A 19,818-nucleotide genomic window follows, 5' to 3' on the forward strand; every position below is an offset into this window, starting at 1 on the left:
ATTAAATTCTTTCAATTAAATGAGTAAATATATTGAATTTCGAATATCGTATTTTTAAATAAATATCTTATATTGATTGCTAATTAAGATTTCTAGGCCATAATTTTAACGAAGTTATTATATAAATGTATCAGTCTGTGGAAATTAGTCTTACGGTGATATTTTCATCAACAAAAAATCAACCGTTTACTTCGTAAACTTGCGAATCCCTTCCTTTTGAATAAACATACCATTTGACATCTTGTTTATTAATTAACAGCAGCCTCATGATAATAAAACAAACGTTTGGAAAAGAATGTTCGTAAAGGCTACGAAAGGAACAACATCGTCCATATTCTTCAAGAAGAATTAAAATTAAAATTTTATAGAGAATGTTATTTTAACATGTTTAAACCAGCATGCTGATTAAAACGAATTCATTTCTTTGAACATTCAAATTCGTAATTAAATATATTTTGACATTTTTCAGCGCAATTTTCTTCTGTCACGGGAATATGCTTGACATGGAATGCCACAACAGATCATGTTTTTATAAAATGTCACGTATTCAGTCATTTCAGTATAGAACAAGAAATACTATTGATGGATTCGTCTGATCGAAATCGGGCTAAATGCTTCATTTATGATTCACCAAAATGTACTGCAAGGGAACACGACGATATCATTTTGGAAAAATCGTATGAAAATAGCTTTACACTTGTGCTTCAGACTGCAAAGAAGAATGTAGAAGGGGATTGGAAATGTTTTCACGGTAGCGACAAAGCCAATGTTAATATACACTTAATGAAAGGTATAGTATATAGCAAATGCTACTTATTGGATCAAGTCTAAAAACAAAAAAAGAGGCAAAAAATACTAAAGAGATATTCAAACTCGTAACACGAACATAAACTGACAACGCCAAGACTAAAAAACGAAAAAGACAAAAACAAACAACAGTATACAGAACACTGCATAGAAAACTTAAGACTGATCAACACGAACTCAACCAAAACCCAGGAGTGATATCTGGTGTTCAGGAAGGGTGGTAAGATTCTGTTCAACATATGGCTCCCGTTGTGTTGTTCCTGTAGGTACAAACCCGGTGATAATTCTAATTCGGTTAATCTAAACTTGTTTTGTGTAAAATTTAAGTCAGGATGTGTAATGCATAAAGGAGTTGTGTTTTTTGTCTATGAGACAACAGCCAAACAAGACAACAATGTAAAATATCAATGTCCAAAAGTAAACCCCGGCTATCAAATAAATGTATAATTTATATGAAAAAGTCATGTTGTAATTTGACATGATACAATTATTTATAGAACCATTGATGGTGTATTGATAGGCATTCAAGTACAAAATAAAGACAAGACGTAAACCTTTTTGAGTTATTAATCAGAGAATGCATGGCGGAGTACGCAAACTATTTTACACATAAGGCCTGATACATTTTTCGATACGTCAATCGACATGAAATGACACACTGACTTCTATCAACACCTAACTTCACAAAATGCAGAACACGTACATATATTTAAGAACTAAAAAAAAAATGAAAAGCAACAAACAACAATCCAACTGGTAAAAACACCTGTCACAGTTATCTTATGTGTGTAAAACAATTTGTTTAAGTATCAATTCAATCCCTCCCCTTTTGGTACAAATTTGAATAATGAATAACGAAAGTGTCTTCGTATACACAGACAGCACAGACAAATGACAGATGTCAGAGTGGATCTATCTCACTTTAAAGCAATTTAATCTTTCCTCGATGGTAATCAATTGATAGTCAACACCAGGGTCATTCGTTCTCGATTCTTTCTTGATTCAATTGAAATATGACATAACTTTTTCTGTTATAAGAAAAAATTTGCTATTGGGACGTCACGTAAAATTACAACTCTGTCTGCTGTATTTTCGCAAACGGAACACAATCTTTGAAAAAAACAATTTTGGCATTCCTCCACCAGATGATTATTATATAATAGGCAACGTCATCCGTTCCCGATTCTTCATTGGTCAAGATTAAATGTGTACTCACTTGTTTTTCTATTTTGATAAAAATTCTCTATTTTGACTTCAGTTAAAAAAAACTCTGATTCAGTGACTTATCTAAGCACTTTGACTTTCTAGTTATTACGATCTTCAACAAAAACGTAATGACACCAAGGGGTCATATGGTATATGGCGGTCTTTTGAAAAGTCATCAACCCCCTGTGATCTTTTTTTTAAATGATAAGTACTCCGTTTCGTATTATAATATTGTTCTCAATAGGTACCATTTACTCAGCTGATATACATTTGTCTGGTGAAATTATGAAGAAGACAACGAAAAATAAGTTTACACTTACTTGCTACTCATGTTGGTTACCTGCTACAGAGAGTGTTAATTTTTTCGTTAATGGTGGGCTTGAAGATAGCGTTCGCTACAAAGATGGAAAGTGTTATAAAAAAAGAAAGCTGTGTAGCCCATCAGAATGTACATGCTCGAATGAAGGTAACAAATTCACCTGGAGTTTTTTAAGTGACTTGTCATTTCTCGAATTTTCATGTGAAATGAGATTCAAAGATGAAAAAACATCGACATTTTCCATTCAGACGGCAAATCTTAGTTACAATGAATCAGGTAAATATCTTTTAATACTATATCGTCGCTTTGAACTTTCCAGAACTGTCATCATGTATACATATATCACATGCATTTTAAATATTTTATTTCATTCAATGATTCTTCCTGATGTTATGACAAGGAACATCTTTCATTAACCAACAAAACAAAATAATTCACTAAATATTAAAAGTTACAATCATTTTTATATAGAACAACACAACTCACCTACTTAGGAAATAAAATATTAGGTCAATATTTACATGTTTTCCTTCCTTTTTTCATTTTTATTGTCCCCGCGCGACGCATTGTGGGAGACAGAGAATTACCAGGTGTCCGTCCGTCCATCTGTGTGTCCTCTCTTGTTATCGCTGTCACGTGTACAATTCTCCTCAGATTTTTATAAAACTTATATCTTAGATTTATATCAGCAATGTCTTGGATGAGTTCGAAATCAGTGCCGATCAATTATTTTTAAAAGAGTTATGCACTTGGAAATATAAATGATATTGGAAATTGCATTGCGAGCGCTCTCCTGTATACAATTCTTGCCAGACTTTTATGAAACTTATATCATAGGTTTATATCTACATTGCCTCGAACATATTCGAAAATCAGTTCCGATCGATTATTTTTAAAAGAGTAATGCCCATTGGAAACATTAATTATATGGAAAATTGCATCGTTAGCGCTTTCGTATGTAAATGTTTGCCAGATGTTTATGAAACTTATATCTTAGGTTTATATCAACAATGTTACGGACAAGTTCAAAAGTCAGTGCCGATCAATTATTTTTACAAGATGTTTTTTTTTTTTATTTATTGCCCTTGGACCATGGACAGATAAAATATGTGCAACGCGGGGGACATATGTACCCTTTTCTTGTATTCGTATGATAAAATCCAGACAGCAATATTTTCAAAATGGATCTAATAAAAGTAGATTCTTTATTCAATTTTGGTGAATCAAGAACAAGTTTTAGTTAGGCTCCTTTGAATAAAGCACAATTGGGGAATCTCCCTCAAAGAATGGCTTTTATGTTTGTAGTGCTATCATATGCAATTGGAATAATATTTAAAATGGCATGCCAGGTAGTAGTGGAGTGACAAATCAAGAAAAAGGTGCTTATTTTACTACTTTAATGGACCGGCATAACTGCAGGCTGGAAATGATTTCTTTGCAATGCTAATACATTATTCTTACTTTTTTACCCGGTCGTAGCCATTTCCTACGGTGCAGTTTTTCATAAAATGAAAATAAAAAGACTTGTTGATTTTTTCATTCAAAAAGCAACTCGACAAACTATTTTGCTTTTGTTTCTTTTTATAGTCATCAAACTCTTGATTTGGAATTTAATGAAGAGTTTAAGTACTTACTTATATTGTTAGACTATAATTTCTTCTGTTTTGCCTAATTTATTGTTCGTTTTCACTCAGTTTTAGGAATACGCACTCTGTTCTATTTCCATAGAGTGGTTAGAACATTTGTAAACTTACATTGCATCGATATCTTCCAAATTTATCGCGCTGAAAAGTTATAAAACTTCAATTTGTACAGTTATGAGACCTTTTCGGCTCGGTTTTTCTAATAAATTCACGTTTTTTGACATTTTTTAATATACATTACAATTGTATGAATTTCCGGATATATTTCTCCTACCGATACGATGTAGATTTACTTTTTATTGACGAATCGCTTCAGAAGTTCATCATACTCTTGTTCGTGTTTATGCCAATGAAATATGTTAGCATTAACATTTTTGTATCACAGGTTTATTTAACAATGTATTCAAAAGATTTTGACTGATAAATATTTGCCAAAAAGATATTTATCGTGTTTTTTCTAAAAGTTAAAAATATATTTTTTCTAACAATAAAAGTCAAATTGCATCGGATAAGTGTTATTCCGGGAATATATCTACTTATTGTAGTCCACTAATGCTGACATCTTCGCTAGCTTTTTTTATTATATATCCTAGTCTGTTATGACCAAATAAATGCCCATGCCTTTTGACTGGACTGTAAGTATGTTCTGCAAGCACAAATCGTAGAAATGCGATAAACATCTGCGTTTCACTGAATCTGACGAAGGGCTCCACCAAATAATAAAATTATCTGAACGACATTAAGAGATAAAGTCACTCCATGTTCACAACCATGGCCCTTTACTACAGGGCTTGCTCTGTTTTTTTTGTCAACTTAGCAATCCACAGAAAGAAGATTTAACGATGAGTTGAATGTTTAACATGTATGAGAAGGCTTCTCGTTGCCTGTTTTGTGTTATCCGTGAAGATTGTCCTGTGCACAAAAAGCCTTTCTCATGTCTGTTCTTTTTGTAAAATACTGATCAATACTGCTGCTTCCTACTTCATGCATTGAAAACAAAGTACGATTCAGCCAAACTATAGTTTTAGTTTGAAAAACATTATGCAAAATCAATAGTTATACGGAAACAAAAAGGGCTTGGAGAATCAAATGTTGGGTTCAGTATTTTACTGCTTTCGGAAGCCTTTCAATTAAGCATCTAACCATGTAAATTATAGATAAATGCTGACAGAAATGGAGTCTGAAAATCAGACACCAACTTGCAATGAAGACCAAACATTACATGCAGGAGCTTCAATAGTTTCTACTAAAATGTAGTCCCTAGAAACAACAAATGGGATTACCCAACAACATCTGAAATATCTATTTCATATTCCATACAACACTCATTGTTTGCTTAAGAAGTTCCTGTTGTGGATAGTTTATGTTTAAGCTTACAATGGTGAGGGTCTTTACAGTGACTTCTAAACTTCCCGATGACATGATGTATAAAGTCTCAGCAATAGCAGAATGTAAAGTTAAATTAGCGACTTTTATTTTGTTATACCATTTCATCTAAAATTGGCATTACAACTACACCATGAGTTTGAATAAAAATAATGTAAATGGCGACCTAAATTCGCATGACTTTCGTGCATGATACTTGGGATTACAAAACATATAATAATATAAGCGGGAACTTATTATATTGACATCAATGTTGAGACAATTGATGGTAGAAATACTTTTCACCCCAAACTTTATATGGCCTTCTTTCAGTAGAAAACAAACACTTCAAACGCTATGATAAGTCCCTTTAAAATTAAGCTTGAACTAGACAGATCTTTGACTTTTAATGATTCTAATAACAAACTTATGATATTATACCCAATGTACAAGCTAAAATAACTTATTTACTTTATTTTCCCTATGCTTATGGAGAGTTTTTATGTTTTATGGAAAAAGTCGATACTTCGAACAAGTCTTTGATATTTATCCAACTTATTTCAAACAAAACTTAGATCCAATACCAATTTCTGCAGAAGACACTGACAAAATTTCCCCAATTCGGACCAGCTTTTACAAAAGGCTATAAGAATTCAAATTTGTATATACGTTTCTACCTTATGCTCGAGTCATATACACCAAACATAGCAACAGTTTATTATATATACCCCTATGAAATAATGTTATGATATGTTCAGCAAAATGCTTTGTAAACGTTAGACCAGCAATTGCATGCTGATGCCCAATAAGAAATATCTCCTTTGGGAGACGTTTTATACATTGTAGTCCCACATTATAATAATATGAGAATATCATGGGCTTTCGTCTTTCTTTTATAGCAACCGTTAGTAAGTTATTAACTTTATCTCGGCTAGATGACATATATGTTGACTGGAGTTTATGCTCGAAATACAGTAGACGTATTCTTATTTGCGAACAGTTTAATAGTAGTGTCCCAGAATTAATACTACCCTATGATGCACTCATGGCTCCTTTATTTAAAGCATTTTTCAATTGATAGAGAAACATAAACTATTTTAAAAGCATTGAACCAAAAGTATAGACGGCGTTCCGTCATCCTTGACTGTCGAAGTTCATGTTTTGTCTTGTCCAAAAGCACTAAAGACATTGACGATTTCTTTACTGTTTATAAATATCACACATTCGCCTGAAGAATTAATAAAATTTAGAATGGAAATAGGAAATGTGTCAAAGAGACAACAACCCGACCATAGAGCAGACAACAGCCGAAGGCAACCAATGGGTCTTCAATGCAGGGAGAAACTCCCGCACTCGGAGGCGTCCTCCAGCTGGCCCCTAAACAAATAAGTATACTAGTTCAGTGATAATGGACGTCATACTAAACTCCAAATTATACACAGGAAACTAAAATTAAAAATGATACAAGACTAACAAAGGCCAGAGGCTCCTGACTTGGGAGAGGCGCAAAAATGCGTCTACTGTGAGAAAAAGTGCGTATACTGTGAGAAAAAATAAGCACACATACCGGTTTTCTTCGAGAGACCTATGTCATAATATTTCTTTCAAGACCTTCTTTTAACATGCAAGGGTACAGTGCTTGAAATAAAAGTTGTGTATGCAACACACAGTGTTCGGCTTGTCCAAGTATTTGATCGTTCGGAGGGTTTGAGCGATGTAGGAATCATCTTCCTCTCGAAGCAATTTCTGAAGAAGATGACGATGAAAACTATGTCTAAACAAATTATGTAAAGTCAGAATTATTGGAAAATTATACACATCTCACAGTAGAACTCATGGATGTTGTTTAGATCTTTGACTATGTTTAATGTTAAACTCAGTGGAAAACAATGAGAATTAAGGCCAGTTTTCTGAAAAAGTTGTGCTCTTTGCATCTAAAAGACCCTTGCAGCAACTCTTTCTGAGAGGTCTTAAGTATGCTGCTGATGTTAAATACAATCTCAATGTTCACAACAGAAACATATTTGTTTACCTATCAGTACTTCATTTAAACCATGTTATTCGGTTACTTAGTGAAATATTTGCCGCTTGCAACCGGTATAATATTGAACAAAAACAAAATAAACTTCGATGCTTTCTTAAGAAACCGCGTGAAAACCAGAAATAGATCTTTAAATGTACATGTAATATACAAAATATCAATTGAAATCAATTTCCTGTTTTGTCTTTGCTTTTTTCTTGTTGCCCACCTGAATTTCCCTAAAAATGCGCATTTGGTGATTAATTTTTGTTTTCAAATTGACTCGAAAGTGAACTGCTATTGTTTATTCTTTCGTCAAAGGAGTAATGTCTTGCCTATTTCACAATTCAGATATTATTTCCTGACGTTTTATAACGCCTTGTGATTTTTTTTTAACACTAATGAAAAACTCAACTTCCGAACTTTGACCTAAAATTTTACAAATTTGCACTATTTTACGATTCTACGACCAGGCAAAATGTAAAGTTTAAACATTTCTCTAAACGAAAATTCATAATTTAGCCTGCAGTTAGGGTGGTCCATTAAAGTTGAAAATTTGTTGGCTTGGTCACTTCACTATAGCTTGTTGATTAGGTTAAGGTTTTGCTAAATATCGTTTTGAATAATAACCTTATGGAATCCTCATTGTTTTAGCTCTTTTTTATCAGGTTACTTATTTTCTTAAAATCTAAAATCTTTGTTTTATAATGAACAGATATATCTTGTTTAACTGAACCGTTTCGAATAAGAAAAAAAGGAGTTTAATGTTCTATACAATAAAATATCCTCTTCCCAACTTCATATTCGTGCTTCGATGACACTATTACTTTGAAATCGAACTTTGACTTGCACATTTTCAAAAGTTTCACCGTTATCATTTACCACTTGAGCTGTCACCTATTGATTCTGTCCCTGTGGTCTTTTTTCGGCCTGCATGCATAATCTATCATCGCATTACGATTTCCATCAATCATTATGTCGGACACGCTTCACAGTGTCACGAATTCTATTTATTTTTCTGTCAATGAAAGGGCAATCTTCCTTTTCCCCTTCTACTATTTAACTGTAGAATAGTTAGATTAAGTTTTCGATTTGACCAGTGAACCTTTGTATATCCCCACTCTTATCCCTATAAAAACATCTGTGATGGACTTATTTGTTTAACTTCTTCGACGTGGCCCGCCAATTCGATTGAATCCTAGACTATAACTTTCATTAACGGTTTATTTCCGAAGTTCAATGCATATCCAAATTATAAGACGTCAGTTAAAGTTGATATTTGCTACTATAGTGCACATCTTCTTTTTCTTGTAGTGTTAAAGCAAACTGGCCTGCTCTCATTTCCCCTATTTCTTGTTGTCTGTTTAATGATAAGAAAATTATTAGATAATTCAGCTGCAAGGTTGTCTTTATCATTATAGTTTGGGTACATTAAATTCCTGACTTTTTTCTTTGATAGATTTTCCAGTAATCCAATCGCGCTTTCTTTGGCACTATTTGGTTAATTTCACCGTCTTATAGGTGTAACATATTTTTTTAATCTTGAGAATGCAACCATTCTATTTGACATTTCCCCATTTTAATCATCGAACATTTTTTGACAACACTATTGTTTCTATGATGTATGTCACGATGTCTATTAAAAAGTAAAATCACAAAAATACTGAACTTCGAGGAAAATTCAAAAAGGAAAGTCCCTAATCAAATGGCAAAATCAAAAGCTCAAACACATCGAACGAATTGATAACAACTGTCATATTCCTGACGTGGTACAGGCATTTTCTTATTTAGAAAATGGTGGATTGAACCTAGTTTTATAGCTAGCTAAACCTCTCACTTGTATGACAGTCGCATCAAATTCCATTATATTGACAACGATGCATGAACAAAACAAACAGACACAATAGGTAAAAATGTCAAAAATAGCACATTCTCCTCCAAAATTGTAATGGAAATACGACGGCAGCAGAATTAAGTACGATATATATATATATATATATATATATATATATATATAAGTGCCTATAAATAGCAGCACATGACATACAAATCTATGGGAGTGTGGATTAATCAGTACAGAGATTAATTCAATTACACAAATAAAATTATAGATTGCCTAACAATGTAATTTTAACACACTATTTAGTATGTAAATATAAGAATGTTTAGAATATTTACAAAATGATGAAAATAAACGCAATATTTCGCTAGACTAACTAGCTTTATCAAGCGTGCATCTATCCAGGTGAAATCGGATGTAGATGATAAGAAACTTTTGCAGCTCAATGTATATGTTGCACTTGAATTTAGCTGCCTTGAAAATAATACATAATTTGGATGAAGTTCAAGATTTTTACAAAATTGGTAGTTGAAGTTAGCAACGTCCATTGGCCAATATTACAGGATAAAAAGGACGATGCTGTGTACTAAATTATTCTTTATCTTTCCTGTATCTTTTCTCATCTTTTTCGTTAAGACCATCAGGTTCTAAAGTGTGGAGTTGGTGGATCCAAAAATTTTCTCTTCTCCTTCTCGCCGTGGTGTCCCACTCGGTGTTGACTTCTATGATTTGGAAGGTAACATTATCAAAAGAATGTTTCGTTGAACGAAGATGTCTTGTGAGAGGACAGTTTTTGTTGGTTTTGTACCATGAACGATGGTTATTGAGCCGAATATTAAATTTGTCCATTGTTTCTCCCACATACTGAATGCCACATGTGTCACATGTTAATATATAAATTGAGTTCTCCGTTTTACAGTTGGAGTTTGAGTAGATGGTATAATTTTGTTTAGTAACGGAGCTGATGAAAGAACTGCTTGTATTGGCAGCTTTACAACACAAGCAGTTCCTTCGACCACATTGTTTGTAGCAACCGGGAGATGGAGTAGGCTGCTTTGCTAATACAGATGTGACTAATTTGTCACGGATGTTTTTAGGTCTTCTGAAGGCCATGACTGGTGGTGAGGAAAATATTTTTTTAAGATTTGAATCATTTTCTATAATTTTCCAATGCTTCTGAACAATGGAAGACACATTTTTAAAATCAGGATGGTAAGTGAGTACAAGGGGTGTTCTGTTAGCTGCTTTATTCTTATCTTTGTACTCTAGAAGTTCTTGGCGACTAGTTTTGTTTGCTCTTTCGAAAGCGCTATCAATGATGTTGTTATTGTATCCTCGAACAACTAGATGTTCACGTAGTTGTCCAAGTCTAGCATTTTGCGTATTTTCAGTAGAGCATATTCTCTTGATTCGCAATGCCTGGCTGAATGGGATGCCACGGGAGCAGTGTTTAGGATGGCAACTTTTAGGAGAAAGGAATTGATGTTTGTCCGTTTGTTTGGTATGAAGGTCCGTTATAATGGTTCCGTTCTTGATGTAACTCGTAGTGTCGAGGAAGTTTATTTTCTCCATAGATGATTCATATGTAAATTTTATTGAATGGTGGAAAGAGTTACAGTGTCCTAGAAATTCATTAAGATGTTCTTGTGAATCTGTCCATTTGAAATCAATATCGTCAATGAATCGGAACCATGATAAGGGCTGGTATGGAGCACTAGCCAAGAGGCGTTTTTCAAGTTGGCCCATAAATATGTTGGCATATGACGGGGCCATTTTTGTGCCCATACTAGTACCGTCTATCTGGAGATAATGTTTTTCATTGAAAGAGAAGTTGTTGTTCTCTAGCACTAGTTTCAGAAGTGTAACAAGGCACTCAGTTGGAGGATTTTTTTCACTACGAGTGTTCCATACCTCTTCACACGCTGCTATTCCTTCGTCTTGTGGAATGTTGGTATATAAAGAAGACACGTCCATGGATGCAAGTATAGTATTGCTTGGTAGAGGATTGAGGCTTTCCATTTTCTTTAGATAATCAGTCGTATCTTGAATGTAAGAGGGTAGTTCTTTCACATGAGGTCTTAGATGATGGTCTAAAAATTCTGATATCTTTTCAGTTGGATGACTATTTGCTGAAACAATTGGTCGACCTGGATTGCCCGTTTTATGTATTTTAGGCAACATATAGAATCTTCCGGCCTTTGCTTCGTTCTCAAGAGGTCGGAGATAATCAAAGGTGTCATTGTCTATATGCTTTTTGTCGAACATCTCTTGAAGGATGGTGTTGATCCTTCGAATATTATTTAGTGTTGGATCTGTGGTTAATTGTTTATAAAAAATGGAGTTTGAAAGTTGGCGATTTCCCTCTGCTATGTAATCTGTTTTATTCATGACAACCACAGCGCCCCCTTTGTCGGCAGGTTTTATTACGATATCCTCTTGATCTTTTAACGCTTTCAAAGCAATGCTTTCTGACTTGGATAAATTATAATTTCTTGTATTTGTTATACAGGACTTTATATCAGACCTCACGTAGTTAATGAATGACTCCAAGTTATCATTTTTACTCTTAGGTGGTTTCCATGAACTTTTTTTCTTAAATTTTGGGATGGGCGTGACTTCTTCATTGGTGTCAGTATCTGAATCTGTCAATCCAGCTTCTTCAAGGTTTTTCTTGCCCCTATTGTAGAAAAAATCTTTCAAGCGTAAACGTCTAGCGAATTGGTCTAAGTCCTCGTCTAGCTGAAAGTTATTTACATTTGATGGGATAGGACAGAAGTTTAAACCTTTACTTAAAAGAGATTCTTCAGCACGTGTAAGTTCTTTAGATGACAAATTTACAACAATGCTTTCAGTTTTTTGTTTCCGTCTTTTGAATTTTCTTTTTCTAGGGACCTTATGGTTTGTTGTATTGATATCATTCATATCCTGATTTAAATAGACAGTGTGAATTTTATCTCTTTGAAATTTATTCCTTTGTTTTTCTTTATGTTTGGATAGTTCAATTTTTTCAATATCTGCGAGGCGACGTTTAATTATTGGTAAATCGTCACGTGAAATGTTACTATTGTTGATGATATCTGATATTTCATTTACAATTTGTTTGTAATTTGTGGTTGTAAAAGAAAGTAACAGTTGAAGTAGCTGTATTGAACAGTTAAACAGAATTTCATTCCAACGGCTCATGAATCTTTTGGATTTATGTCCCGGTGCCTGGGGACTCACTTTGATGTTTAAACCTTTTGGTACAGTTCTACTTTGAATATATTTTTTTAAGTTTGATAAATGATGTTCAGTTTGTAGTTTCTTTTTAGTTAAAGATCTTAATTTCTTGAAATGCTGTGCGCTATCCATGTTGTAAAGATAGCGATAGATTTGAATGGATTACACAAACATTTGTGAAATGCGTGCTACTGAAGATAATAATATAAGTGCCTATAAATAGCAGCACATGACATACAAATCTATGGGAGTGTGGATTAATCAGTACAGAGATTAATTCAATTACACAAATAAAATTATAGATTGCCTAACAATGTAATTTTAACACACTATTTAGTATGTAAATATAAGAATGTTTAAAATATTTACAAAATGATGAAAATAAACGCAATATTTCGCTAGACTAACTAGCTTTATCAAGCGTGCATCTATCCAGGTGAAATCGGATGTAGATGATAAGAAACTTTTGCAGCTCAATGTATATGTTGCACTTGAATTTAGCTGCCTTGAAAATAATACATAATTTGGATGAAGTTCAAGATTTTTACAAAATTGGTAGTTGAAGTTAGCAACGTCCATTGGCCAATATTACAGGATAAAAAGGACGATGCTGTGTACTAAATTATTCTTTATCTTTCCTGTATCTTTTCTCATCTTTTTCGTTAAGACCATCAGGTTCTAAAGTGTGGAGTTGGTGGATCCAAAAATTTTCTCTTCTCCTTCTCGCCGTGGTGTCCCACTCGGTGTTGACTTCTATGATTTGGAAGGTAACATTATCAAAAGAATGTTTCGTTGAACGAAGATGTCTTGTGAGAGGACAGTTTTTGTTGGTTTTGTACCATGAACGATGGTTATTGAGCCGAATATTAAATTTGTCCATTGTTTCTCCCACATATGAATGCCACATGTGTCACATGTTAATATATAAATTGAGTTCTCCGTTTTACAGTTGGAGTTTGAGTAGATGGTATAATTTTGTTTAGTAACGGAGCTGATGAAAGAACTGCTTGTATTGGCAGCTTTACAACACAAGCAGTTCCTTCGACCACATTGTTTGTAGCAACCGGGAGATGGAGTAGGCTGCTTTGCTAATACAGATGTCACTAATTTGTCACGGATGTTTTTAGGTCTTCTGAAGGCCATGACTGTTGGTGAGGAAAATATTTTTTTAAGATTTGAATCATTTTCTATAATTTTCCAATGCTTCTGAACAATGGAAGACACATTTTTAAAATCAGGATGGTAAGTGAGTACAAGGGGTGTTCTGTTAGCTGCTTTATTCTTATCTTTGTACTCTAGAAGTTCTTGGCGACTAGTTTTGTTTGCCCTTTCGAAAGCGCTATCAATGATGTTGTTATTGTATCCTCGAACAACTAGATGTTTACGTAGTTGTCCAAGTCTAGCATTTTGCGTATTTTCAGTAGAGCATATTCTCTTGATTCGCAATGCCTGGCTGAATGGGATGCCACGGGAGCAGTGTTTAGGATGGCAACTTTTAGGAGAAAGGAATTGATGTTTGTCCGTTTGTTTGGTATGAAGGTCCGTTATAATGGTTCCGTTCTTGATGTAACTCGTAGTGTCGAGGAAGTTTATTTTCTCCATAGATGATTCATATGTAAATTTATTTTCTCCATAGATGATTCATATGTAAAGGGGGCGCTGTGGTTGTCATGAATAAAACAGATTACATAGCAGAGGGAAATCGCCAACTTTCAAACTCCATTTTTTATAAACAATTAACCACAGATCCAACACTAAATAATATTCGAAGGATCAACACCATCCTTCAAGAGATGTTCGACAAAAAGCATATAGACAATGACACCTTTGATTATCTCCGACCTCTTGAGAACGAAGCAAAGGCCGGAAGATTCTATATGTTGCCTAAAATACATAAAACGGGCAATCCAGGTCGACCAATTGTTTCAGCAAATAGTCATCCAACTGAAAAGATATCAGAATTTTTAGACCATCATCTAAGACCTCATGTGAAAGAACTACCCTCTTACATTCAAGATACGACTGATTATCTAAAGAAAATGGAAAGCCTCAATCCTCTACCAAGCAATACTATACTTGCATCCATGGACGTGTCTTCTTTATATACCAACATTCCACAAGACGAAGGAATAGCAGCGTGTGAAGAGGTATGGAACACTCGTAGTGAAAAAAATCCTCCAACTGAGTGCCTTGTTACACTTCTGAAACTAGTGCTAGAGAACAACAACTTCTCTTTCAATGAAAAACATTATCTCCAGATAGACGGTACTAGTATGGGCACAAAAATGGCCCCGTCATATGCCAACATATTTATGGGCCAACTTGAAAAACGCCTCTTGGCTAGTGCTCCATACCAGCCCTTATCATGGTTCCGATTCATTGACGATATTGATTTCAAATGGACAGATTCACAAGAACATCTTAATGAATTTCTAGGACACTGTAACTCTTTCCACCATTCAATAAAATTTACATATGAATCATCTATGGAGAAAATAAACTTCCTCGACACTACGAGTTACATCAAGAACGGAACCATTATAACGGACCTTCATACCAAACAAACGGACAAACATCAATTCCTTTATCCTAAAAGTTGCCATCCTAAACACTGCTCCCGTGGCATCCCATTCAGCCAGGCATTGCGAATCAAGAGAATATGCTCTACTGAAAATACGCAAAATGCTAGACTTGGACAACTACGTAAACATCTAGTTGTTCGAGGATACAATAACAACATCATTGATAGCGCTTTCGAAAGAGCAAACAAAACTAGTCGCCAAGAACTTCTAGAGTACAAAGATAAGAATAAAGCAGCTAACAGAACACCCCTTGTACTCACTTACCATCCTGATTTTAAAAATGTGTCTTCCATTGTTCAGAAGCATTGGAAAATTATAGAAAATGATTCAAATCTTAAAAAAATATTTTCCTCACCACCAGTCATGGCCTTCAGAAGACCTAAAAACATCCGTGACAAATTAGTGACATCTGTATTAGCAAAGCAGCCTACTCCATCTCCCGGTTGCTACAAACAATGTGGTCGAAGGAACTGCTTGTGTTGTAAAGCTGCCAATACAAGCAGTTCTTTCATCAGCTCCGTTACTAAACAAAATTATACCATCTACTCAAACTCCAACTGTAAAACGGAGAACTCAATTTATATATTAACATGTGACACATGTGGCATTCAGTATGTGGGAGAAACAATGGACAAATTTAATATTCGGCTCAATAACCATCGTTCATGGTACAAAACCAACAAAAACTGTCCTCTCACAAGACATCTTCGTTCAACGAAACATTCTTTTGATAATGTTACCTTCCAAATCATAGAAGTCAACACCGAGTGGGACACCACGGCGAGAAGGAGAAGAGAAAATTTTTGGATCCACCAACTCCACACTTTAGAACCTGATGGTCTTAACGAAAAAGATGAGAAAAGAAACAGGAAAGATAAAGAATAATTTAGTACACAGCATCGTCCTTTTAATCCTGTAATATTGGCCAATGGACGTTGCTAACTTCAACTACCAATTTTGTAAAAATCTTGAACTTCATCCAAATTATGTATTATTTTCAAGGCAGCTAAATTCAAGTGCAACATATACATTGAGCTGCAAAAGTTTCTTATCATCTACATCCGATTTCACCTGGATAGATGCACGCTTGATAAAGCTAGTTAGTCTAGCGAAATATTGCGTTTATTTTCATCATTTTGTAAATATTTTAAACATTCTTATATTTACATACTAAATAGTGTGTTAAAATTACATTGTTAGGCAATCTATATATATATATATATATATATTTGTTTTCGAATATTCGAAGTTCGACGATAGAACTTTGAAATTATCATTATGTCTACAATCGAATTTGATGCTTCCTAAACAAGTATTTTTTAAATTAATTTTAACATTGACAACACATTAGTAACATACATTGCACAACTTCTCACATTGTTTTACAAAATGTTGACGTTTCTATTTGAACAAAAAACAAGAAAAACCGCACTGACTGACAAATACATTATCTTGTCATTTTTTTGTTATAAAAAAACTGCGTTCAGTGCAATGCGAGAAATATCTCTACGAGCCGGAAATAAATAACAGGCTACAATCATAAGAGAATATATTCAAATAGCTGAATTTTCCAACTTTATCAAAGAAAATAAGATATTCAATAGTTATTTAAGTTCGACGGCAAAAAGGGCATGACAAGCAATGCAATGATTTCTTATTCTACACAATGTTCTAATATCATTATTTTATTTGCAGTATTTCAACAGAAAATTACAACGAACAAGACTTATGCTGTTTTAGACAAGAATATACATATTGATGGTGGAAATCTTAATGTTTCATACATAGGTACATGTAAATCGTTGTATACTATAGAAATCTTACTCAAAGGATCAAGCTGTCTTAATATGGCTTGTGAGAGAGCTGTCTACATATTCCATTATCATGATTTTTGTACTATTTCTTTTACTGTATTTTTATCCTGCCCCCTTCTATGGTTTTACTGAGAGTTCTTATATTTTCCTGTATTTGTCTTTTAATATGTCCGGGACCGTCCTTCTTTCGTTGTCTACGAATATAGTCCCTAATGCGGACAGTGTTTTACTTTTTGTTCATACACATTTCAATTTTATTTCCTTATATTTTATGCATAATATAGTAATATGGAGTTTAAATTACATGTATAAACAGTTTTTTTTTTACGTGTAGGTAAATTAGTGTTCTGATCTAGAAAAGGTCAAAAATTTGAATGTCTAGATCTGAATCTGTCCGACTATATATAACATGATATAACCTAAAATTGTCTTTAAATTGAGTGACAGTTTTTTTACTTTTCTATAATTTTGATATATAATGTGTCCCAATATTAATACACTACACTGTAAAAATATTTTTTGGATAGAGCAGGTGCTAATTTTTGTTAAAATATTTTTGTTGTTTTCTGTTTTAGATAAGTTCACTACGTCATAACTGTTTTCTCGGACCAATGTTTGTTATATGTCTGTCTTGTTTTACTGACGTCATTCTGTCGGGCTGTTCAATATAGTTTTTATAAGAATTCTTCGACTGTTTTATAAATTGTTTATATTTTCTGTTATTGTAACTCTTATTCAATGTTATGATTTTCGGCTTCATTTATTCTTCTCATTACACTTTAATTAATCATGATTTTACGAAATGGAAAGAAAACATTAAACAATAATCCTTCAAGGATATTCACGTGCTCTAAAAACCTCATTCCAAATATTAATTCAACCGCCGTCAATCGAAATTCCCCATCTAAATTTAACACTTTTTATAATTGTGTCAAAGGTGGCAATGCTGCTGCAGCCAGATTATTCAATAAAAATGCACGTGGATATCCACAAATATTTCCGTGCAATGCCAGATAATGACAAACCTGATCTAGATTATCTTCTGATAATACTGTAAGGTCAACAGTGAATGGAAGAGCTTTTTCGCTTTCCTTTTTCTGTGACATTACATGAAAAACCCAAAGCCTCATTTATCTGGTAACATGAACAAAGCCAAAGTGTGGTATACAATATGTAAGACAAACAGGACGGGAGTTTTTTAAACAACACAGGAACATCTATACCGCTTCCGAAAACCTAAGAAATCCAAAAGTATAATTTATCAACATTTAGGTAAACACAACCACAATATTAAATTTATTAGATTTCAACCGCTCGAAACGACCCAGAAACAACAAGGGCAATTGCATAAACAATTTGAAGATTCCTGTAAATTTATCGAACTGTCTTGGATTAAACTACTTCAAACGGCTTATCCCCTGGGTCTAAATGACAATATACTTGGACAAGGGAACATATCTACAACTTCTTCTATTGATATCATGAATATTATGGATAAAAGACAACGAAATAATAGGTCCCATGGCAAACGTATCAATCGAAATCAACGAATTAATCATCGTATAAATTATACACTTGGTAATCTCCTATCTATATTTAAAAACAATGGTAGGCATCAATTATTATGTAAACTGGGTCAAATAACAATTAGTAAATTTCATGATATTTTCAAGGAGTGTGACATCATCTCTTTCTTTAGCCCGCTGTATGAATATTCGCGTATACAGCTTTTTGCCACCATAGGCTGTTTCCGCGTATCGACAAACCTGAAGATCATAAACGTCATTTTCTAAAAAATAAATATATTAGCAGAGGTATTGATTTTATTAACTTATCTAGTATATTTAATGAATATACCGTTCATAACTTCATACCTCCCTATTTTGATAACACAGAACCACCTATTATTTCATACACATACAAAAAACCCAGCAGATGTTTAATTTTTAACTATAATACGCCGGTAACATCAGACGTCAATGTAGAAAATAATACTCCTTTAACTTGAAACTGTGAATCGTCGAAGTTTAGATATGTTCCCTATAGCCATGTAATTACGGGGGACCTCAATATCGTCCAGGACAAAGAGGTTAAAAACGTTTTGAAAAAAGGACCAAAATATCGTCTTTCATCTAAAATAGATTGGAAACAGTGTCGTCAGGTCACCAAAGATGCTCTTTCCTCGTTTTGTAAAAATTGGTGTAAACGGGGAAAATCTGATAAAAAATCTCTTGATTCTTATTTAAATAAATGTATGAATGTGGTAGATAATAGAATATCACATTTTCAAAATAATTTAGAAGTAAATAATAGAGTACATAATACGCCTATTTCTAGAATAAGAAATAAACTTCAAGAACTTTCAAAGCGGTTTGTGTTTGTACCGGTCGACAAAGCAGCCAACAATGTGGTGGTGGTTTGCCGTAAATACTACACGGACGTTCTTAAGAATGAAATTTTAAATTCATCTGCATTCAAGTCCATGCGCCCCACAGAAAGTCATATAGTTAACAAACATATCATTACCACATCACAGCTTAAGGCTTCTTCTGAACATTTGAAGGTCCCTACTATGTATTGGTTACCTAAACTACACAAAAAACCAGTAAAATATCGTTTCATCTCGGCCTCTAGTAAGTGTTCTACAACTAATCTTTCAGTGCTTTTAACAAGTTCCTTAACTACTATCAAAGAGCTTATCATAAACTTTCGCAATAAAATATATGAAAATAGTGGAATTAACTATTTTTGGAGTGTAAAAAACTCTTTGGATGTTTTTGATAAATTACGTGCTTTTGATGGTCCTTTTGATTCTGTTGACAGTTTTGACTTTTCTACTCTTTACACTACACTTCCACACAATCTTATCAAACAAAAATTTGACTATTTAATTAAATGGTCGTTTGGTAAATCGGAATGCAAATATATTTGCTGCAACTCATTTAAAGCCTTCTTCTCTAATGAGAAAGGTAAATATGCTAAATATACTTACTTGAGGTGTGA

At 33.7% G+C, this 19,818-nt stretch overlaps 1 protein-coding gene across 1 annotated transcript; it reads left to right on the forward strand.

Moving 5' to 3' along the window:
- The first annotated feature begins 485 nt into the window (after positions 1–485).
- On the forward strand, positions 486–17,410 carry LOC127702043 (uncharacterized). Its single transcript, XM_052206043.1, has 4 exons — positions 486–790; positions 2,258–2,608; positions 16,697–16,789; positions 17,391–17,410. Exons 1-4 carry the CDS (start codon positions 583–585, stop codon positions 17,408–17,410), a joined length of 672 nt encoding a protein of 223 aa, XP_052062003.1. The 5' UTR covers positions 486–582.
- The last annotated feature ends 2,408 nt before the right edge of the window (positions 17,411–19,818 follow it).

Source organism: Mytilus californianus, unplaced genomic scaffold, assembly GCF_021869535.1.
Source record: "Mytilus californianus isolate M0D057914Y unplaced genomic scaffold, xbMytCali1.0.p SCAF_5, whole genome shotgun sequence".
Lineage (NCBI taxonomy): Eukaryota > Metazoa > Mollusca > Bivalvia > Mytilida > Mytilidae > Mytilus > Mytilus californianus.

What these genes read in the sequence shown, in the direction of transcription:
- LOC127702043 (XM_052206043.1), top strand. Translation starts at nt 583, where the DNA reads ATGGATTCGTCTGATCGAAATCGGGCTAAATGCTTCATTTATGATTCA. An exon ending in TAATATACACTTAATGAAAG is followed by an intron (nt 791 to 2,257) that starts GTATAGTATATA and finishes TGTTCTCAATAG; the next exon opens with GTACCATTTACTCAGCTGAT. An exon ending in TCTTAATGTTTCATACATAG is followed by an intron (nt 16,790 to 17,390) that starts GTACATGTAAAT and finishes TTTCTGTTTTAG; the next exon opens with ATAAGTTCACTACGTCATAA.